The sequence below is a fragment of the Ceratotherium simum genome, chromosome 2 (genome assembly GCF_057802395.1).
Source record: "Ceratotherium simum simum isolate JZ-2026a chromosome 2, ASM5780239v1, whole genome shotgun sequence".
Lineage (NCBI taxonomy): Eukaryota > Metazoa > Chordata > Mammalia > Perissodactyla > Rhinocerotidae > Ceratotherium > Ceratotherium simum.
The window spans coordinates 58,499,874-58,521,891 of record NC_141901.1 but is presented as its reverse complement, the minus strand read 5'-3'; the positions used below and the strand labels follow the sequence as shown (position 1 = coordinate 58,521,891).

The 22,018-nt window shown below is 43.1% G+C and overlaps 2 protein-coding genes across 3 annotated transcripts in view; both read left to right on the top strand.

The window, feature by feature from the left end:
- Positions 1–14,842, top strand: part of FNDC7 (fibronectin type III domain containing 7) — a 29,988-nt gene extending 15,146 nt beyond the window's left edge. Inside the window, exons 7-12 of one of the 2 annotated variants that reach the window (XM_004420747.2) lie at positions 1,263–1,520; positions 2,060–2,314; positions 3,509–3,763; positions 5,393–5,653; positions 10,110–10,139; positions 14,811–14,842. In XM_004420747.2, the coding sequence (XP_004420804.1) occupies positions 1,263–1,520; positions 2,060–2,314; positions 3,509–3,763; positions 5,393–5,653; positions 10,110–10,139; positions 14,811–14,842 (1,091 nt within the window). The remainder of the gene's footprint in view (positions 1–1,262; positions 1,521–2,059; positions 2,315–3,508; positions 3,764–5,392; positions 5,654–10,109; positions 10,140–14,810) is intronic. The other variant, XM_087419917.1, reaches the window with a different exon arrangement.
- Positions 14,843–20,035: 5,193 nt separating this feature from the next.
- STXBP3 (syntaxin binding protein 3) overlaps positions 20,036–22,018 on the top strand; it is a 56,615-nt gene continuing 54,632 nt past the window's right edge. The window contains exon 1 of the mRNA XM_004420746.3: positions 20,036–20,173. Coding sequence (XP_004420803.1) covers positions 20,125–20,173 — 49 coding nt within the window. The 5' untranslated portion in view covers positions 20,036–20,124. The remainder of the gene's footprint in view (positions 20,174–22,018) is intronic.

Below are 22,018 nucleotides of genomic sequence, written 5' to 3'. Positions count from 1 at the left end.
GTCTTTGAATGTGGTAAAGCACAATGCAAATACTTTTATTAGCATCATTCTTACTGTTACTATTATTCTCGTCCACTAGGCTTAGACCTTCTACAGGACAGGGATTATATTTTGTTTATCTCTTCATCCTCAATGCTTGTCATAGTGTGATAGGCATAGCGGAGATGCTCAATTTTTGAAGAATGAATGGAGTGAGTGACTTGAAATTAATTAAGTACATTTGCAAATAAGAATACTCAGGGGGGCCAGCCCAGTGGTGTAGTGGTTAAGTTCATGCGCTCCGCTTCAGTGGCCTGGGGTTTGCAGGTTCGGATCCTGGGCATGGACCAAGGCACCGCTTGTCAAGCCATGCTGTGGCAGCTTCCCACATACAAAATAGAGGAAGATGGGCACAGGTGTTAGCTCAGGGACAATCTTTCTCACCAAGAAGAGGAGGATTGGCAACAGATGTTAGCTCAGGGCCAATCTTATTCACCAAAAAAACCCCCACAAAACTATAATTATGTAAATAATAATACTAGCTGGATTACAATAAATTTTAGTGGGATGAGGGAATCAAATAATTGGTGCCTTTGGAAATTGGAGTAAGAGGCTATCAATAAAGTCTCAAGAGCACAGGAGTGCCTTCCAGAAGGAGTGGCCTTGAGCTGGAATTTTAAAGATGAATGGAATGTAGACAGGGCAAGAGCATCCCAGAGAAACTCCAAATGGAGTCAGGCATTTTTTAGAATTTGTCTGTGAGTAATGTAGGGTCTCCTGTAAAATCTACTGATACATCATTGTAGATGTAGATCTTTCCCCCTCCCGTACTCCCCAGTTTTAACTGGTTTTAGTTTTATCTGGTTTAGTGTCTGGAAAGACTGATAGGATCTAGCAGTTAGACTAAGTATGATTTCGTCAGGGAGAAAGGGGGAATGGCATTCCAGTAGAGAGGTGAGCAGTCTTTGAGGCATAGGAAAATGAGAGCACATGTAGGGTGCAGAATTGATGAGTCTGGTGTGGCAGGGGGTGGAGGGAGGTATAACTGAGCAGGTAGACTGGGTACAACTTGTAATGACCTTGAATGTCATGCATAGAGGATTTATCCTCTATGTACTGGGTGTTAGGCCAAGATCAGAGCTGGGCAGAACTGTAGGAGGTTCTTGCAGTGATTTAGGAGAGGAGTGGCAGAGGCTCTGGGCTCTAGAGGTCAGGACTCAATGCCCCCTCTGACATCATTGCTTCTATACTGACCTCCATTCTCTCTCTGCTCCTGCTTTCAGCTCCCTGTTGTCCTAGTGACATTAACCCTGTATTGGTGTCCAGTGACAGAGTAGAGATTGTCTGGTCTCCTGTCCGTGGTGCCGAACTTTATGAAACCAAGGCTGTAGATGGGTTCAACGTGGTTGAGTGCAATGACACTGCTCCTACTTGCACTCTTTCAGCTCTAGAGTGTGACACCAAGTACAATATCACGGTGTATTCCTTCAGCGAAGCCCGGGGCAGCAATATGTCATGTACTTCCCAATTTATAACCACAGGTACGATACAGCTATGATTTCATCCACTGATGTCTGAACAATTCACCCCAGCTATGTCCCTCAGGACGGGCATTCAGCAAGAACTATAAAAAGGCCAAATCCCATTAACCACTCTTTGTGGGGACCACCTTACTAAGGAGAGGCAGAAGAGAAGGTGGAAGAGGGAAAGTAGAAAAAAGGAAAAAAGGAGACCATAGGGAGAGTGGTCACTCGGCCATTCAGTTCCTCCTACCCTTGGGGGACCTGCCTGTTTTCACACCACGAAGGTTAAGACCAAAACATTTGTCTTAATTACCTTTACTTTTGGAATTCGAATGCTCCGTAACGTTTTCCAGTTAGTCCAAGGCTATAGGAACCCAATACCATATGTCGGTGTCAGCAGGTTTCCACACAAAGGCTCTATGAATTTGGCCTCCATGCATGGTATGGTTGAAAGTAATGATGATCTCATTTAGGGAAAAAAAGTCAGTTTCAGACCAAATGGCACACGTGATATTTTTGACTCTCACTGTTTCAATTAATAGTCTAAAATCTCTTAGCTCCTTGCAGTCCTGAAATAAAAAATGTTACGCAGAATGAGTTCTCCATGATTATTGTTCACTGGCGATCCACAAATGATGACGCTACTTACACGGTGACTGCCCAGGGAGAGAAAGGGCTGTATCAGTGCAGCAGCATGGGAGAGTCCTGTACCATCGGGGGCTTGCCCTGCGGCTCAGTGTTCTCTGTCACTGCTGTGGCTGAAACACGGGCAGGACGGAGCCTACCCAGTTACAGTGTGCCCCTGGAAACAGGTATGTAGCAACTGCCTGCCTGAACGTTGACTTCAGTGGGGTCCTTAGGAATTGTTATAAGACAAGAATTTTCTTATTTGTTCTACCCTAAGTGTGATAGAAACACATTAAACTCAGAGCCTTTCAAAGAGCCCCAGTCTTAGAAAATAAAACTTTCAACATTTGGACACAGGTTCTGTAAAAATATCATCAAAAGACTCTAATATATTCATACACTGACATCAAAGGAGGCATACATTGACTCTGCAAAAACATTTATTTGAATTCAAATTCCCCCATGACACCATCTACCAAAACAACTAACAAGTGACCAAATGAACTGGTTTATTATTTATTTCTTTGGCTCAGTCCTTTCAAATCTTTCTCTAAAAAGTGCTTTGTGAGTTTGAGTTTCCTAATTGGCAAAGGGGGGATAATGGCTTCATCGGGTGGTTGTCAATATTAAGTTAAATGCTGCAAAGCACTTAGCACAGTGCTGATGCCTGGTAAGAGTTTGATAAAGGAAAGCTGTTTTTGCTTCATAGCATTGTGTGGGAATGAAATTTAGCAAATTACTTAAAGTCTTTGAACATTATTTTCTCTTATATACAATGATAGATAGCATCTTGGTCTGTAAAAGTGGAAACATAAAAAGAAGCAGAATGGGGACAACACCAGATACACAGGAAAATTCTAGATATCCCATGTCCTATATAATGGGTCCCTGAAAATTTGAGAATTGGCTGTGGTATTCTTAGGTGGCAAAGAATATTTCAGGATTTTACATCAATTACGCACTATGAAATGGATGAGAAAGGCAAAATACGTTTAATTGCAAATGTTGTGAAATGTGATATTGGGAGAAGAGGTGAATGCAATTATTGCTTTGAAATGTGCAACTGGAATTTTTAAAGTTGGGGGACAACAAAGGATTTCTTTCTTATTAAAAAAAATGGGGGGGGGGAACTTACATACCCACAGCCTGTTAGTGCACTGCGTTCTTGGGGAGAACACCCACTCTATACAGCTGATGTTAAATGATGTATCAGGGGGAATGAGATTTTGCTTAAGAAAAGGAAACCTTGATTAACAATTGAAAGTTTGAGAAATTTAGGATATTGAATGAAACACAAGCAAGATACCATTTTTGGTTGTTTTTCACAAATAACCCTCAGTGGAAATAAATTCCCCATTCTTTCTTTTCCCCCACGTAAGTGCCGTGCTGTCCAGCCGGTCTGACAGTAACTCAGGTCACCCAATCAGTAATCAACGTAAGCTGGACTCTTGGGACCGGGGCCCAAACCTACGTGATAGTTCTGGAGTCACGCACTGGACAGTCTAAGTGTCACACCCATCAAAATCACTGCCTCCTGGGATGCGTCGCATGTGGCGTCAATTACACAGTGGCATTAAAAGCAATTAGTGCCACTGGGCTGACTGCGGACTGCGCCTACCCAAGTTATTCCTCTAGTAAGTGAATTCTAAACTCTAGCTCTAGAGTATCAATAAGGACTTTGACTATTATAAATCCAGACATAAGCCCTTTCTTCTCCTTTACAAAGATGCTGCATCTCCACCTAGCTTGCGTTATAAATATAGATTACGTTCTAAAATATTTAATTTTCCTTTGAACTTATAACCTCAAAGCTTCAGAGGCTTCTGTTGGTAGTTGGTGAATTAATTCTCCTGGTAACAACGTTCAGGTATACTTTTTCTGACGGGAGGACAGATTTTTATATGACACAGCCACCTGCAGCCCAGAATAACTCAGTCTAGTAGTTTTCAGAAAGCATTTGGATCACACATTCTATTTGGCTTAAATTTCTTCTCATTGTTATTATGCTACTACCTCTTTCTTCTAAACCACTCCAGCTGCTTCTCTGGTTTCTTATTTCAACAGGCTAAGAGAGCACTCTCTCCTGACAGTATTGTATCTTGTTCTTCACAACGACCAAACCATTAGGGAATAGCAGAGGAAGGAAGAAGTGGTACAGGGTTAGAAATAAGATTTCTCTCATATGATTCTAGTCCACTGAAGTGGCTGCTTGGAGCACTGTTTTGAAAAAAACTCCTGAGGATGCCTCCCAGGCTCAATAGGAAAGAGTACAGGATCATTAGTCGTGTCTGCCCTGGGCCATGGGTTGCGAGAGTGGAAATACAGTTTTGCCATCCTAGAGGTAGTAGAAAGAGTTTTCAAGTAGGAGTCTAAAGACATGGCTTCTTATAAGGTGTGATGCCTTATCTTCCTTGATTCTATTTCCTCATTGGTAAGAGAAATAGGAATAATCACAATGTGAAAGCATTTATAACATGCTACACATATGTAAGCTGGTTTATACTTCCTTTTGGCCCATTATCTTTCATTAGATCTGCTGCCTGAGTTTCACCCTGATATCCAGTTCTGAGAATATGGCCCATTGCTTCTCTTCACACCTAAAAAACCTTTTTTATAAAAAAATAAAGCAAATGAGCCTGATTATCTATAACTTAATTTTTTCACTATTATTATACATTAATATCTTTATTTTAGTTGCTGAGGAATCCACCATTTGGTGCCCTGCTTGACACCTAATGTGGGGCCTGCTCCAAGTATTTAGAAAAGAAAAAAAACGTACCTAGTGAGCTAGCACGGATGAAGTGTGGACCAGCGAAGCTTGGTCACCTGCCTGGCATGTGACTACTGCCCGGGCGTCATGCTACTCAGTTCAGCAAAATAGGTCTTTTTTATTAAAGCTGAATGCAGTTAATTATATTTAAATTCAATCCCACTAAAATCATATGAAACTAGGGCATTATGAAGGATCTTGACAAGGATTCCGTGCCTTTGACTCATAAACTTTGAGTCATATACAATACGTATCTGCCAAGTGTGGACTTTTTGACTCACCGTTGTTCTCTATTAAAAATTCATGCCCCCCACATACATGGATTTCTAATCACGTGGCCCAGCACAGAAAGAACTTGAGTACCACCTCAAATATTGCTCTTATCATATATTATGTAGACTAGGTTACTTATATTGTTTCTCCATGGTAATAAAGGCCATGTTTGTGTGATGGAGGAATAAGTGATGGGTGTGTGTTTGTTTTCATCCTTCAGGTGCCTGCTGCCCTTTGGGGGTGAAATTATATAGACTGGGCCCTAATGGCATTCGGATCTACTGGCAAGCCTCCAGGGGCTCTGCCAATTACAGCACCGACCTCTATGGTTCCAAAGGCATTTTCACATGTGTTTCAAGCACTGGCCTCAGTTTCTGCGATGTCACCGAGATACCCTGCGGGGATGTATATACCGTGATGGTCTCACCAGTTGCTGAGACAGGACTGAAGCTCACTTTTTGTCCAAAAAAAATATATTCAGGTAGAGCAAGTCACGACCCTTGATTGAAAACTAATCCTCAACACAATCTGTGAATTAGGACTCAGAGCAATCACACTTATTTACTGTGTAGGAAGGTCAAAGAGGGTGTGAAATTTCTACATCCTGCAGGCAGATTCTGGCTACCTGGGACCCCAAGCTTCTTTGGAATTGTGATGGTTTATTATTATTTGATTTGGAGACACTCCTCTCTTCCCTGTCCTTGTCTTCTCCTTCAGAAAAAGGACCAGATGCTTGCTGTTTAAATAGTAAAGCAGATTTAAAATGATCTTCTGCTTTGAGATTTGGGGATAGATTTTTAACATAGTTTCAGAGATAATGATAGGTATCCTGGATTGTTGGAAATTAAGAGAGTTGAACCCTTATTTGCACAGATTTAGACTTATGACTGAGGAAGAATTGAAGGGTGAGAAAAAAACAAATTTATAAATCATAAGCTAGCTTTGGAAATATGAGTGGGCAGACACTCTGTGATCACAAAACACGACTGTCAGCAACTGCCATCTCACCAGAGCTGGCAGAAAAACATTAGCAATTCTCCTGCTCTGTATTCCAGGACCTTCTGCTACCTTGCCCAGGGCATAGTCATATATTTTTCATATATTTCTAAAATTTAAAAAAAGAAAAGAGACAGTGAAGCCTTAGACCTTTACAGGTAAACACAGGAAGAGGAAAAATATTAGCTCAGAAACCTTTACTTATAACCAGAATCTAAAATTTCCAATTACATGTAGGTGACAAGAAAATTCAAGATGGCTCCCAGTGATGGAACCAGGCCAGTTCTCCTTGAGGAAATGTTCTCGCTGTCTTTGGCTGTCCTTGGCTGTCAGGCTCTGATTCCTTGTTTTTTCATTATCTGGTCTATAGGACAAGCTGGCCCAAAGTGTAGTCCAATGGGAGGGGACAGGAATAGGTTCTTGGGGTGAGGATGAGCTCTTAGGAAGAAGAGCCTACAGCTCAGTAACAATACTTCATCATCTTTGCATAATGTTTTACAATTTATCAAGTGTTTTCACATTCAATATCCATTGAATGCTCAAAATAACTCAGTGAGGTAGGGTCAACAGATTTTATTATCTCCAATTTAAAAATGAGAAAACCAAGGCTCAGAGGATCCCAAATCTCAATCTACAACCCTTCTCTTCTTCTAATCTCTAAATCCATATTCAAACTTGATACCCCTACCTGGAGGTGCCCCAGGCATTTCAACCCTTGAGGGCCAAAAGGAACTCCTGATCTTCTGCAGTTTCTGATCTTCCTCTCATCACCCTTGTTTCAGGTAAATGAGCTGAAACCTCTGAAGTCAGCTTCCCTCTTCCTCATCCTCCATATTTAAGTAGTCTCCAAGTCCTGTCCAGTTCACTTTATGAAGGTTTCTAAATCCAACTTCTTTTCTTCATTCCCTACAGCTACTGCTGTACTTTAGGCCCTCACCACCTCTCCCTTAGACTACTGCACCAGGCTTATCTTCTTGCCCTCCCGCCTGCCTCCATACTATTACCAACATTGTCATTCCAGAACACTGATCTGATTGTGTTACTTTTATGCTTTGAAATCCTCAAAAGTGTTCCATTGCTCCATAGGATAAAATTCAATCCTCTGAGCATGGTATTCAAGGTCTGTCACAATCTGTCCCATCTGTCTTTGTACACCTGCACTGTCCAATAGAAATTTAATGCAAGCTATGTATGGAAAATTTATATTTTTCTAGTAGCCCCATTAAAAAGGTAAAAAGAAATAGATGAAACTAATTTAATAATATATTTTAGTTAACCTAATATATCCAAAATATTATAATTTCAATATGGAATCAATAAAAAAATTTTGCATTATTTTTTCCCATACTAAGTCCTCAAATGCGGGTGTGCATTTAATGCTCACAGCACATCTCAGTTCAGACTAGCCACATTTGGAGTACTCAATAGCTACATGTGGCAAGTGGCTCCTGTATTGGACAGTATAATTCTAGGCTCATTCCTCAACATCCCTCCTGAGAGGACTCTATCTATTCTCTAGTCTAGTCACACAGAGTCGTTCACACACGCCTGCCCTTGCTACACACACAGCCATGCCACATCATGCTTCTCAGCTAATGCAATACTCTTCTCTTTGCCTGGAATTCCTCCCCACCTCAACCAAAGGAACTCCACCAGCCCAGATTTCCCCTCTTCTGTGAAGTCTTCTCTAATTCCCATAGGCTGATTTAGTCTTCTCTCTCCCACCTTTATGATCCCATATCACCCATATCTTTACCACGCCCTATTAATGTGAGTTGAATGTGTATTTCCCCTAATAAATGATAATCTCTCAAACTCTCAGTACTTAGTACATAACTGTTGCCCAATATATTTTAAATTTTAAAAAAATGAATAAGAGTTTATGTGTTTGCCTTCGATCATACAGCCAGTAAGTAAATGATGGAAGTCTTTTGTTCTTTCTCCTGCTCTATACCCACAATTCAGCCATTAGAGAGTCATTCCTCTGATGGTTAGCCACCAGAAGTTCTTGTTATTTTGAACTCTAATACCCTTTGGTGGAGTACGGTTTCAAGCCTGCAGCCATTTCACTTTAGTAGGGATTGGGTGTCTAGACTCAGGTTACCTTTGCTCTTTCTCCCTGGTAAAAACCGTGCATTTGAGGGAATTTTTTTGTTTTCGTTTTTGGGTTTTTTTCAATATCAGTGATGCCTTATTCCGATAATTACGACAATACTGTAAATGATAATAATGACTGATATTTATTGAGTGCTATGTGCCAGGCACTATTCTAAGGGCTTTACATGTATTTGCTCAATTGATCCTTATAACAACCACATGAGGTTGGCATTCTTATTCTTACCACGTTACAGATAAATGGAAGCACAGAAAAGTGACTTGCCCAAGGTCATACTGCTAGTAGGTATCTCCTTCTCTTACCACCCAAGCTGGTTCTTATTCATCCTTCAGTTCACTTGGTTGTTATTCTTTCTTTCTTTCTTTCTTTTTTATTGAGATAACATTGGTTTATATTATTATGTAAGTTTCAGGTATGCAACATTATCACTTGATTTCATATACTCTTCAGCGTGCTAACCACCAAAAGTCTAGTTTCCATCTTTCACCACACAATTGACCCCCCTTACACATTTCACCCTACCCCTACCCCCTTTCCCCTCCGATAACCACCAATCTGTTGTCTGCTTCTACGAGTTTGTTTTTGTTTTGTTTCATTTGTTCATTTGCTTTTTTTTTGATATTCCACATGAGTGAAATCATATGGCATTTGTCTTTCTCCATCTGACTTATTTCACTTAGCATAATACCCTCAAAGTCCATCCATGTTGTTGCAAATGGCAATATTTCCTCTTTTCTATGGCTGAGGAATATTACTTCATGTATACATATATGTATACATGTATGTATACATACACACACACACACACACACACTGCATCTTTTGTATCCATTCATCCATCAGTGGGCACTTAGATTGTTTCCAAGTCTTGGCTATTGTAAATAATGCTGCAGTGAACATAGGGGTACATATACCTTTTCGAATTAGTGTTTTCATATTCTTTGGATATATACCCAGAGAGGGAATAGCTGGATCATATGGTAGTTCTATTCTTAATTTTTTGAGGAATCTCCATACTGTTTTCCATAATGGCTGCACCAATTTACATTCTCACCAACAGTGCACAAATGTTCCCTTTCCTCCATATCCTCGCCAAGACTTTTTATTTCCTGTCTTTTTGATAATAGCCATTCTAAAGGCATGAGGTGATATCTCATTGTGGTTTTGATTTGCATTTCCCTAATAATTAGTGATGTTGAACATCTTTTCATGTGCCTGTTGGCCATCTGTATGTGTTTTTTGAAAAAATGTCTATTCAAATCCTCTGCCCACTTTTTAATCAGGTTGTTTGTTTTTTTTATTGTTGAGTTTTGTAAGTTCTTTATGTATTTTTTATTTTAACCCCTTATTGGATATATGATTTGCAAATATCTTCTTGCATGCGGTAGGTTTTCTTTTTATTTTGTTGATGGTTTCCTTTGCTGTGCAGAAGCTTTTCAGTTTGATGTAGTCCCATTTGTTTATTTTTGCTTTTGTTTCCCTTGCCTGAGGAGACATAGCCAAGAAGATATTGCTAAGACCAATGTCAAAGGGCACACTGACTATGTGTTCTTTTAGGAGTTTTATGGCTTCAGGTTTTATATTTAAGTCTTTAATCCATTGAGTTAATTTTTGTGTATGGTGTCAGATAGTGGTCTAGTTTCATTCTTTTGCATGTGGCTATCCAGCTTTCCCAACACCATTTATTGAAGAGACTTTCCATTCTCCGTTGTATGTTCTTGGCTCCTTTGTTGTAAATTAGTTGTCTATTTGTTAAGTTATATTTTCACCATCTTAACTATATCAATAAACATATTTTAAATGCTTGTGTTTTTATTTATTACAGTAACCTGCTCTGGAAGTACACTTGGAATGGGTAAGTCATTTTTCTCACGGATGAGATAGAAGGGAATTTTTGTTTTTGTTCTCTAGGGTAACTTAATGAACTCAGGATCAAAGCTGACTTTTCGATTAGTCAGAAAGGCAAATGCTTTCTTACTGTGATGTGAGGAGTTCTTGCTCCCCTCTTCCCATAAGTTTTTCTCCCCTCTTAGAATGCCTCCCCTCAGGTTCCATCAGCTGAGATTCCTTTGGATTCTGAAGTCTTTTCAGTCTTCCAGAGTCCCACAGGAAAATGTAAATATGTTTCAGAGAGGCAGCCGCTTCATCACTCTCTTCAGAAGAGTGGTCCCAGCATTCCTGTACACTAAGTCTCCTTGAGAGCTTAAGGGTAATTGATGCCTGGGCTCTATCACCAGAAAGTCTGATTTAATTCATCTGGGGTAAGTCTGGGCATCAGGATTTTTTTGTGTGTGTGTGAGATCAGCCCTGTGCTAACATCTGCCAATCCTCCTCTTTTTTCTTTTCTTTTCTTTTTTTTTGCTGAGGAAGACTGGCCCTGGGCTAACATCCATGCCCATCTTCCTCCACTTTATATGGGACACAGCCACAGCATGGCTTGACAAGCAGTGTGTCTGTGTGCGCCGGGGATCCAAACCGGCGAACCCCGGGCCACCGCAGCGGAGCGCGCGCACTTAACCGCTTGCGCCCCAGGGCCGGCCTGGGCATCAGGACTTTTAAAAGCCCCTTAGGTGATTCTAAAGTGTAGTCAAGGCTGAAGACTGCTGCTTTAGAGCAGTCCTTCTCAAACTTTATCCTGTATACAAATCCTCTGGGGCCTTGTTAAACCAGATTCTGATTTGGTAGGTTGGGGAGGGTCTGACACTTGTAACAAGGTCTTGGTGATGCTGGTGACATTGATGCTGCTGGTCTGACCACACTTTTTTAGTAGCCAGGTGTTAGAGGGGATCTGTTGACAGCCTGCAGAGAGCTAAGATGTCTGCTTCCGGTTTGCATGGGTGGATATGCCAGTGGAGGAAAAGGGGTGCTGAAAGGGGAATCAGAGTAGAGGTAACCCCCACTGCCTCATCAGGTGTGCTCAGGGCTGATCCTGTCTAGGCTATTCTGAGCGCCCCATTCTGGAGGCTACTCTTGGACCAGGCTGTGGAGATGACCACACAGAGCTGTGTGTGCCAACCCAGTAGGCAGCGTGTGCTACCTCAGGAGGATTCCTTGCAACACTCTTCTAGGGGCCTTGCTTGGTTTGGGGCCTTGGGAAAACCCCCAGGGAATATTATCAACCTCAAACTACAGACAGGACATGCACGCACACACACACACACACACATGCACACCCAGTCAGACATGGCTGACTTCAGAGGGTATCAGTGAAAATGAAGCCTTCCTACCACTGGACAGCCTCCCAGTCTGGGCCAGCTCCCCATCTAAATTTCTTTCCCCTGGCAGGGATTGGGTCTAGTATCTGTCTCCACCGCCTGTTCTCTATTTCCTCTTCCAGCCCATTGCTTCTCTGAGCACAGCAGGACACATGCTTTCCAATTCTTGCTCCACCTGTGGGTCAGAAATAAGCACAATCTCTATTAATTTTTAAAGGGTTTCTGTTTCCAGTGACAACAGGGAAACAGACATGGCTTATTAAAAACAAACTGTGAGGAAACTTCTAAATTATAAAGAATTATTTTAAAAAACTTCTGGAGTACTAATGACCATAAGCCCTGGTCTTCAGTGAAATGTATGCAGACCTAGGTTTGCATTCTTGGAAACTGTTCCCAGTATTATGGTGTTTTTTAATCAGTGTTCCCTGAACCATAGAGGGTAGTAGAAGAGTCTTGGAGGCCCCTAGGAAGATAGGAATGGTGTATTTTATACTGGCCTTCCCTAAGATGTTGTTAAAGAAAGAGTTGCAATCCTTTAAAAAAAAGTACTTGAAAACCATCAGTCTTAGACCTCGCTACTCGTTGGCATCACCAGAAAGCTTATTCAAAGATTTTATTTATTTATTTTTTCCCCCCAAAGCCCCAGTAGATAGCTGTGTGTCATAGCTGCACATCCTTCTAGTTGCTGTATGTGGGACGCGGCCTCAGCATGGCTGGAGAAGCAGCGCGTCGGTGCGAGCCCGGGATCCGAACCCGGGTCGCCAGCAGTGGAGCGCGCTCACTTAACCACCAAGCCACGGGGCCGGCCCCAGAAAGCTTATTCAGAAGGTACAATCTCAGGCCCACCTTGCCTGACTAAATCCCCAGGTAATTCATATGCATATTCAAATTTGAGCAACACTGCTTAGGTAGTAGTTCTCAAACTTTGGGGTGTATCAGAATCTCCCGGAAAGCTAATAACATCGAGGCCCAGGCCTGTTGAAGTGGGAGAGGGCCTGGGCCTCTGTTTTTCTATCAGGTTCCTGGTGTATCTGATGCTTTCAAAGTTTGAGAAGCACTGCTCTAGGTCACCACCCTCCCCTTCCTCTGTCCCTCTGGGCTCCCCTGATCATTGCTTCTCCCTTCCTTAGCAAGGTTTAGTCTTCATCCTGAAAATTTGGCCCTCTCTTTAAGTAGATCTTTGCAGAAATCCTGCAGGACCCTCAAAAATAAGAGTAAGCCGGGCTGGCCCTGTTGCTTAGCTGTTAAGTGCAGCGCACTCCGCTGCTGGCGGCCCGGGTTCGGATCCCAGGCGCGCACCGACACACCGCTTCTCCGGCCATGCTGAGGCCGCGTCCCACATACAGCAACTAGAAGGATGTGCAACTATGACGTACAACTATCTACTGGGGCTTTGGGGGGAAAATAAATAAATAAAATTATAAAAAAAAAAAATAATAAGAGTAAGCCAGGTCATTTGAGGGCCGCTACATCATATGGAATTCATTACATCTAGGGAGAAATTCTAAAGTGGTGTCTCCAATTTCAGCCTCCCTGTACACAGGACTAGTCAAATTATGACTAGTGGCTGAAATGAGGCCTCCAGATAAGCCAAGGGAAGCCTTGGAAATCTTGTTGGTCTAAGATTTTTGGTCTTCGTTGACTCTTGAATTATCCTAAAGCTTGTCAATGGCATGAATGAATTTTTTTTGTGTGTGTGAGGAAGATCAGCCCTGAGCTAACATCTGATGCCAATCCTCCTCTTTTTTCTGAGGAAGATTGGCCCTGAGCTAACATCTGTGCCCATCTTCCTCTACTTTATATGGGACGCCGCCACAGCATGGCTTGACAAGCGGTGCCTTGGTGCGTGCCCGGGATCCTAACCGGTGAACCCCGGGCTGCCGCAGCAGAGCGCGCGCACTTATCCTCTTGCACCACGGGGCCGGCCCCCTATGAATGAATTTTTAAGAGACAGATCTGGGTTCAAATCATGCCACTATCACTTACTCTTAGGCAAGTTGCTTCAATTCTCTCTAAACTTCGGTTTCCTTAACTGAAAATTGGAATAATAACCTCATAAGATGTTATGAGGATTAAATGAGATGTAAATTATTGGACACAATGACAGGCCATAGTAAGCACTTAATAAATGGTAGTTATTATTAATTCAGGATCAGCTTAAGCTCATATCACACTCTGTTATATTATGTGCCAGTTATTAACATTTTAATGTGCTATTTCTAAGATATTTGCATTTTAATCCCAGTTCTCATAATACCCTAACTCACTGGTTCTCAACATGTGGTCCCAGGGCCTACTGCATGAGCAATATCTGGGAACTTCGTAGAAATGCAATTTCTGGGGCTCCACCATAGACTGATGAATCAGAAATTCTGGGGTTGGGGCCCAACAATCTTTGTTTTTTTGTGAGGAAGATCATCCCTGAGCTAACATCCATGCCAATCCTCCTCTCTTTGCTGAGGAAGACTGGCCCTGGGCTAACATCTGTGCCTATCTTCCTCGACTTTATATGGGATGCCGCCACAGCACTGCTTGAGAAGCGGTGCATGGGTGCGCGCCAGGGACCTGAACCCGGGCCCCCAGCAGGGAGTGCGTGCACTTAACCGCTCCGTGACGGTGCCGGCCCTCAGCAATCTTTGTTTTAACAACCCCTCCCAGTGATTCTGATACACGCTAAAGTTAGAGAATGATGGCTCTCATTTAAGGAAGCTACTTTGGTGTTGGAAGTTTGATGCAAATTGCAAGGGAGAGGGAAAACAATCTATTTGAGGTGAGGGGGGCTTTAATAGGAGGTAGCCTAGAGAGGTTGGTGCCTGACCTCATTCCGTGGAGGCATACATGGTCTTCAGCATCCAGCCTGCTTCAGTGTTACCTGCACATTCCGAGGAAGTTTCCTCTCCACAACTCCCTCAGCAGTTGAACAGGTTTATGTTCTCCCTGCACCACTCACTGAATCAACAAAATTTTGGAGCTCTCTGACAACACATGGAGTTGGCCTGAGGGTGGAGAGGAAAGTTCTTTGTCCTGAGTTAGTAGTCTGAGCTCAAAGAAACTCTGGGAGGGAGGATTCATTTCATGAAGCAGGAGAGACATCACCCTGGTGAGTTAGAACCTGGTCAGTTTCTTCTTGCCCTTTGAACAGTTCAGATTATCTTAATTTCCTGCTTACTTGCTGTGAAGTGCTGTAAAAATAGCATTCCAAATTAAAACAGTAATCTAAATCTCAGAGACATTGGAAGGATTTTTAATTTAAGAAAATGTCTGCATATTTAATATATCTTGTGGCTTCTCCCCTTTCTTGTCTTTTTCAGTGATTTACAGAGGAAAGAGAAACGCAGAATGATATCGTGTACCACAGATAAAAACAGACTTGACCTAGTGAGTAATTTAAATTGAAATGGTGTGATTTAAAGGCAAAGTTTTTTGTTATTGTTTTTAAAAATTCTTCCCATATCTTTTGCAGAGTTGTCTCAACTGTTAGCGAGTGATAGAAAAAGATCTACTAGAATACAAAATGCCTCCAGGATAGGACAAACTCTTTGGGCCTTTAGAAGAAAACTCTGACTCCGCTTTCTGCGAGCAAGGTCAGATGTGTCCTCACCTGCACAGGAGTTCAAGATCTGCTGCTGAGAGGACTCAGTAGAGAAATGGATCTAGACAGTCCTCTGGAAGGCTGCCAGAGTGAGCCAGCACACTGGGAGAGTCCTGGAAACATGAAAGGAATCTGCTTAGCAGAAATTCTTTCTGAGAATTCACATCCAGACATACATCAGACTTCAACATATCCACTTCATAATTGTTTCATCAACGCCAGCGCTTGGCATACAGCCCTGTAGCCATTCAAGGGCTGGAAACGTTTACTCCCAGAGAAGTCAAAATCAAGCCACCATGCAGAGACACTGCTCGTTCCACGACAAACCACCACCAGGACTTCTGCGAGAGTTGGATAGCAGCAACTTCCAGGGCAGCCTGTAGTAACAAACACCCTCATCTCAAGTTAGGAGGAAGCTGAGCTGCTTGCAGGCTTTGCCGAGTCAAAGCATCACGTGATGTGACCTCTGTGTGAGCATCTGGGAAAGCAGAGCTGCTGGCTTGCTGCTAGAAGGATTGCAGTCACGCTTTTGAGTGAGCAAAGACTTCGGATAGAGGGACAGCCGGGGCAGAGCCTCAAACTAACATACGTGCATCTTTTGGGGAGAAGACCATCCATCTTGTTGGCTGTATCCCCCACTCTACTGTAACTGTTTTTTTCGTCTTTGGAGAGGAAAGTCAATTATATATAATATAAATCTGGTGTACCTAGAAAAGTTTTTGTGCCTCAAATACCAGTAACCTTATTAAAAATTATCACGAGTAGGACTTGTGTAACACACACACAACTAAAGTGTTTATTCCCCAAAAGCATAGCTATGGAGCCAAGAATGTCCGCAGTTAGGAACAGCCATAAAATTCTGCCCAGAGGGAACTGGAGCAAGGAGTTAGGCTTGAGGTAAGCTGGGTGGGAGGGCAAACTTCCCTTTCTATGTCTCCTTTCCCTTTCTGTGTAAGAATGATGAGAGATATATAATGTTTCACTGACAAAAGATGCTCTCTGGAGCATCTGCACTTGAAAAGGAGACAAGCCAAATACATAGATAAAAATGGAATTTGCTGCATCAGAGAGCACACGCAGAGTAGGGCGGAGTTTAGTTTGCTTTTGTTCCTAAACACCAGTGAATGAACAGGGGCTGGGCTAGGTGCATCCACATCACTTGGGGAACTCATTACTTAACAGAGATTCCCTTCAGGGTTAGAACCCTGAAGATTCTAACTCAGTAGGTGAGGGACCAAGCCCGGGAATCCATATTTTTAACAAACTCACCAAGTGATTCTGATATACGGCCAGGTTTGGGAAGCTTAAAAGGGTTGCCTTGGGGCCGGCCCCGTGGCTTAGCGGTTAAGTGCCCGCGCTCCGCTACTGGCGGCCCGGGTTCGGATCCTGGGCGCGCACTGACGCACCGCTTCTCTGGCCATGCTGAGGCCGCGTCCCACATACAGCAACTAGAAGGATGTGCAACTATGACATACAACTATCTACCGGGGCTTTGGGGAGAAAAAGGGAAAAAAAGGAGGAGGATTGGCAATAGATGTTAGCTCATGGCCAGTCTTCCTCAGCAAAAAGAGGAGGATTAGCATGGATGTTAGCTCAGGGCTGATCTTCCTCACCAAAAAAAAATAAAATAAAAGAGTTGCCTTGGTGAGCTCTTCCTTGAAGCAAAATTTCAGTGATGGGAGGCTGAGAAGTATTAAAAGATAAACTGAGGCATATTAAAAATTGTAAGAGTTTATTTGAGCAGAAATTGATTTGCATTCAGCAGCACCAAACAGGAAGTGGTTGTGAGCTCTCTTGGGGGAAAGACTTTTGTGGAGAGGCAGAAGCAAAACAAGGGTATTATTTGATTGGCTATAGCTTAAGCGGTTGCCTTTTTGGGGAAAGCCTAGTTGGCTGTTTGTGATTCGCTGTCCTTAGATTTTGATTTCTTAACCTTGAGGCATTTACAGGCTTAGGTTTTGGTTTGCTTACGTAGGCTGCTAAGGCATTAGAACCACCCTAGTCTATTGGCCTCCTTGTTTAATTAATTTAACAAAAGATAGAGGGTTGTGGCACATGAGGAAAGATTGGTGAGAAGCTCTGGAGGGTTTAGAGTAGGTGTCTGCCCTATGAGGGCAACCATGAACTGGGTCAGCATTCTGGGCTGTGTTTCCAGAGCCCATGTGAGACTGTGTGCCGAGCCCAGTTCCCCACAGGGTGTGCCCTCTGAATAGGCTTGTGTCCGTGGCTGACTGGAATGGCCAAAGACCCAAGGGCAAAGGCCAAATGGAAGGCCAGGATCCCTGGTCCTAGAACACTAGGGAGCTGAGACCATTATACACATATCCTATAAATACCAGGACACAGAAAATGAAATGGCCATGTACTTAGTGAGGCATCTAAGGCTGGGCTGCTTTGGTCAGAATTCCACAGAAGATGATGCGGTCCATACTTGGTGAACGGGAAACCAAAACATGGATGTAGCACATACTACGTGCTTCTAAGTGCTTTCCACATACTTATTTCCTTCTCATAGCAACACTATGAGCTAGGGTTATTCCTTTATACAGATTATTATACTATTCCTTTATACAGATAAGGAAAATGAGACCCAGAAAGGTCAAGTAACTCATCCACAGTCATAAAAGTAACCAGTTGAAACACAAATTCTCAGGGGCCAAGTAAATATGTAGCATTGATTAGTCCTGTTAATCTATGATATTTTTATAGAAAATATTTCTCTGGATAATCATGATTAGGTCACCAATTATTAGTGAAGAAGACCTGGGCATAGGGTGGGGAGTGAATGATCTGCCCTAACTCCAGAGCTTGGTTATTTTGGCTGTTTAACTGCTCTGCGAATTACGCAAAGCAGATTTTTCATTTCTGACCCATTGTTGGTCGATTTTACCTTCCATTCTGCCATTTCATGTTCAGGAATTAAAATTCCTTGTTCATTTTATTGAGGCAAACAAACTAGAGGAAACTAGAGAGAGAACTCAGGGAGGTTATGTGAAACCAGGGGAGCGAGAGAGGGGAGGCAACACGGAACAACAGAAAGGGCAACGGTCTTGGAGCCATCTTGAGGTCTCATGTGATTTATTTAACTTCCCTGAATCTCAGTTTTCACATCTGTAAGATAGCAAAAAAGGTTATCATCTTGTTGGGTTGTTGTGAGGTTTGAGATATTATATTCAACACATAAACGTAATGAAACTGAGGTGTCTGAAGTCACACTGCTAGTAAGAAGCAGGGCAATGATTTGGAGGATGTGGACCTGTGTCTATGTGCAGCTAAAGCCCACACTTGCTCCACTATGCCACACTGCCACCTTGGAATCTGGCCTTCAGAGGCACGAGCCATAGCTGTAGCCCATGTGACCCAAGTCAACCTTCCAACCCAGAAGGGCTTTTCTGTGTTGCTCCCCAGTACCTGGTCATTCTCCTCAAGGGTAGTAGATGGAGGCACTTCACCCACCTCACTCCGCTGTCTTAGTTTGACCCTCTAGGGCAAGGAGCTCCATTTTAGAAGGGTGAGTCTACATTGTCATTCTTTTTATTATGACTTGGAGCTCCACCCTGCTATACTAAGCAAAATCTGATCTAAAATTGCAAAGGGTGAGGGAAATAATGTGTGCATTTGTTTAAAATTCTGAGCATCTGAACTCATTTAAGTAGATTTAAAAGGGGCCAGGCTCCAGCTTCCATTCCCATATAAGCCTTGACTAGAAAAACCATTCACACCTTAGGTTGCACGTGAACCCATTTTATGGCTCTTTTTATTCTTCATTCTCCATTTCTCTCCTAAAGTGCAAAAACTGCAAGTTATCTCACAGACTGCTCTATTGCTTCCTATGTAGCTCAAGCCTGATCCTGGTTCCCACTCCACCTCTAGCTCTGCATCCTTGGCAAGTTACTTAACTTCACTAAGCTTCAGTTTCCTTGTCTGTAAGAGTTGCTTTGAGGATCAATGAGATAATCCACTTCGCATGGTGCCTGGCATATAGTAAGCACTCAGTAAATGTTAGCCATTATTATTACTAGCAATAAGTAACCGTTTCCACTTTCCCTATGTGACCAACTTGAATTAAGACCATTGGTTCTTTGCAAATCTCTGTGGGAAAGTCTACTTTCTAGTGTATATGATGGTATGTCACAGTTGGAGCTCTCAGCAACTTAAACTGATTTAATTCAAAACTGATTACTTTGATTTCAAGTCTCAAAAGAACCATCTCAGGAAATAGATCTCTACCTAAATTTTCTAAGTCTGAGCTCAAATCACCTTCCTTGTGAATCAGCTTTCAACAATAACTCCCTTCTTTTAAATCCTAAAGCACTGATAGTCCCTCCCATACAATTTTGCCATGAATTTATGTTTGTTGAATAATTATTGTTCTGTTGGTTCATTTACGTATATTGTCATCATTAAGCATTCACTTTTTCAACCAACTTTTCAGTACCTTCAGCCCGCCACGAATTGAGCTAATTAGATTTTAAACTGGTCAGAAGCGGGTCTCTCATTTCTTTGAGTTTCCTGAAAGTCCTGCAGAGTTCTCGGCACACTGGAGGGTACCTCACAGTTTTACACAATTATTATGTCCCCGAAAAATAAATAAAATAAACTCTTTGGGGGGTAAATTTTCCATTTGGTAGTTGGGCTGGCTACAGAGGGAAGTCTATTATGAACGCTTTGCAAAGAATCCTTTTGTAAAGCGAAAGATCCCTCCCTTCTTCATGCATCACATGCATGAATTCGAAATTTCTTGGATCGTGTTCACAAGCCGTCGCCACGGTTCGCTTTCTGACCCCACAGGACGTCGAAGTTCGGTTGACACAACTTCCCGCTAGGGGGCGCCCGACTACCCAGGGAGATTCCACCCGCACTGCGCAGCCTCCGTCCTGGAGTGGGCGGGAATTCGCGTGCAGACGCGCGTGACGTCACCGGAGGGCACGGCGTGTGGGTGGGGGCGGGGCCCCCCCCAGAGTTTCCATCTCACAGCTAAAAAGTAGGTTACGAGCAGGGGGCGGCGGCTGCAACTCTGCAGTATCGGGAAGATGGCGCCGCCGGTGACCGATCGGGGGCTGAAGAGCGTCGTGTGGCAGAGTGAGTGCGGTGGGGCAGGGGCTGAGAGAGGGAGGGCCAGCAGGCCGCCGCGCCGGGCCTTGCTTTCCCGCCCAGCCTGACAGTCTCTTGGGGAGCCGCCGCGGGCACTTGTTGCTCTGGGGTCCGCGCCCCTGTTAGGACTTCCTCCTGCTTTCCTTCCCAGCCCTATTTCTTGCCGGCACCAGGGACGCGGGCTTCTTGCTCGCGTCGGGCACCCCTCGCCTCGGCCGGGCTCTGGCCCCGAAGCCCGGCCCTGGGCGGGCGGCCCTCCGCCCTGCTTTTTCTCCCGCGGCCCCTGCGCGTCTCCCCGGCCGTGCTCCCCACGCTCCTCGGCTCCCGCCCGGCCCACCTGTCGCAGATGTCTCTCCACTCGAGATTGTGTGGGCAGTTTCTGTCCCGCCCCTCCTCTCCTCCCCACACTTGCGTTTCCGAAGACTGCTTATTCGGCTTGTTCGTGTTAGTACCAAGGAGGGTTTTACAACCGTACTTCTCAGTGTCTGTCCTTAAAAAATAAAACTGTTGAGCAGACCCTTCTTACTCTACTGCTAGAGGAGCCCACTGTCTAATGAGTTCTTGAGAAGGGACCATTGGCGTGGTTAACTCTCCTGCTGTTGCAGCTCTGCATAGCCGGGGCCAAGCTGCACCTTCCCCTCTCCCTTTGCACTCTCCGGGCCACTCCCTGCTGCTGGGACTGTGCTGCTGCTTGGTTCCTGATGGTCTGCCATTCTGCAATATCATCTACGACTTTAATAAAAGTCCCTCCAAACCTAAGTCTGCCGGGTTAGAGAAGAAATGAAACCCCTAAACAGGAAGAACCATCATTGTTTGGCATTACTGGGTTCAGAGTAATTATGGTCTAGTAGTGGAAAGAGAGTAACATCTAATTAGTATTTCTGACTCCAGCTTGTTGCACTGAGAACAGAGATGACCCAGTTAACAAAATTCTGGGAGTTGCAGAGCTCCTTGTGTAAAAACGCTGGATCAGTAACTGGCATAGTGCTTAACATGCCAGGCACTAAAAACAAGTGTATAAATAGGTGTGAAAAAAAAAAAATTATGAGAACATCTTTTTAAAAATTGGATAATTTTAAGGTTGGCGTTTTGTTTTTCAAGATTTACATGGGTGACTTAAGATTTGGTAATATTTTAAAATCACAATGACATTTAAATACGTTTATATGAAAATGGGTAACGATTGTGCTGTATAAATAATACGCAAGATATATATGCTCTTTAACATCAGTATTTTGTCAGCAAAAAGGTTAATGGTAGTACTTTTAGTTTTGATAGTGTGGAAACTTAGGTAAGAGGGAGAGTTTACAGATAACAAAATTTCTGTCTTGTGCTGTTAACTTGAGGTCACACCAGGATATCCAGATGGAGTGTATGGTAAAGAAGACAGGCGACTGAATGGAAGGAAAGAAATATAAGGGTTAAAAAATAGTTCTTTGAATCTTTATGTAAGTAGAAGCATAACCAAAGACAAGATGATTTTCTCATTCAACATTTATTGAGGTGAGAGAGAGAGGAGGGAGCTTCTGAGTTCTGTTAGCAAAAGATGACAGTCTGAAAGAAATGGTGAAGGAATCCCCTAAGTGGTAGGAGAATCATACATCTGACTGGGAAAAGGTTTTGCTAGGTTGAAGATAGTACAGTTAGGTGAGGGTAGAAAGCTAAATAACCTCCAATTTACCCGCAAAGTAGGGAAAAGGGAACTAATATTTCTTGAACATTGACTCTGTGCCAGGCACTATTCTTTGCATATATTAAAACTTCCTGAGAATTATTATCTCTATTTCACAGATGTTAAAACCGGTATAGCTATTATAGCTGCATTATTCATAT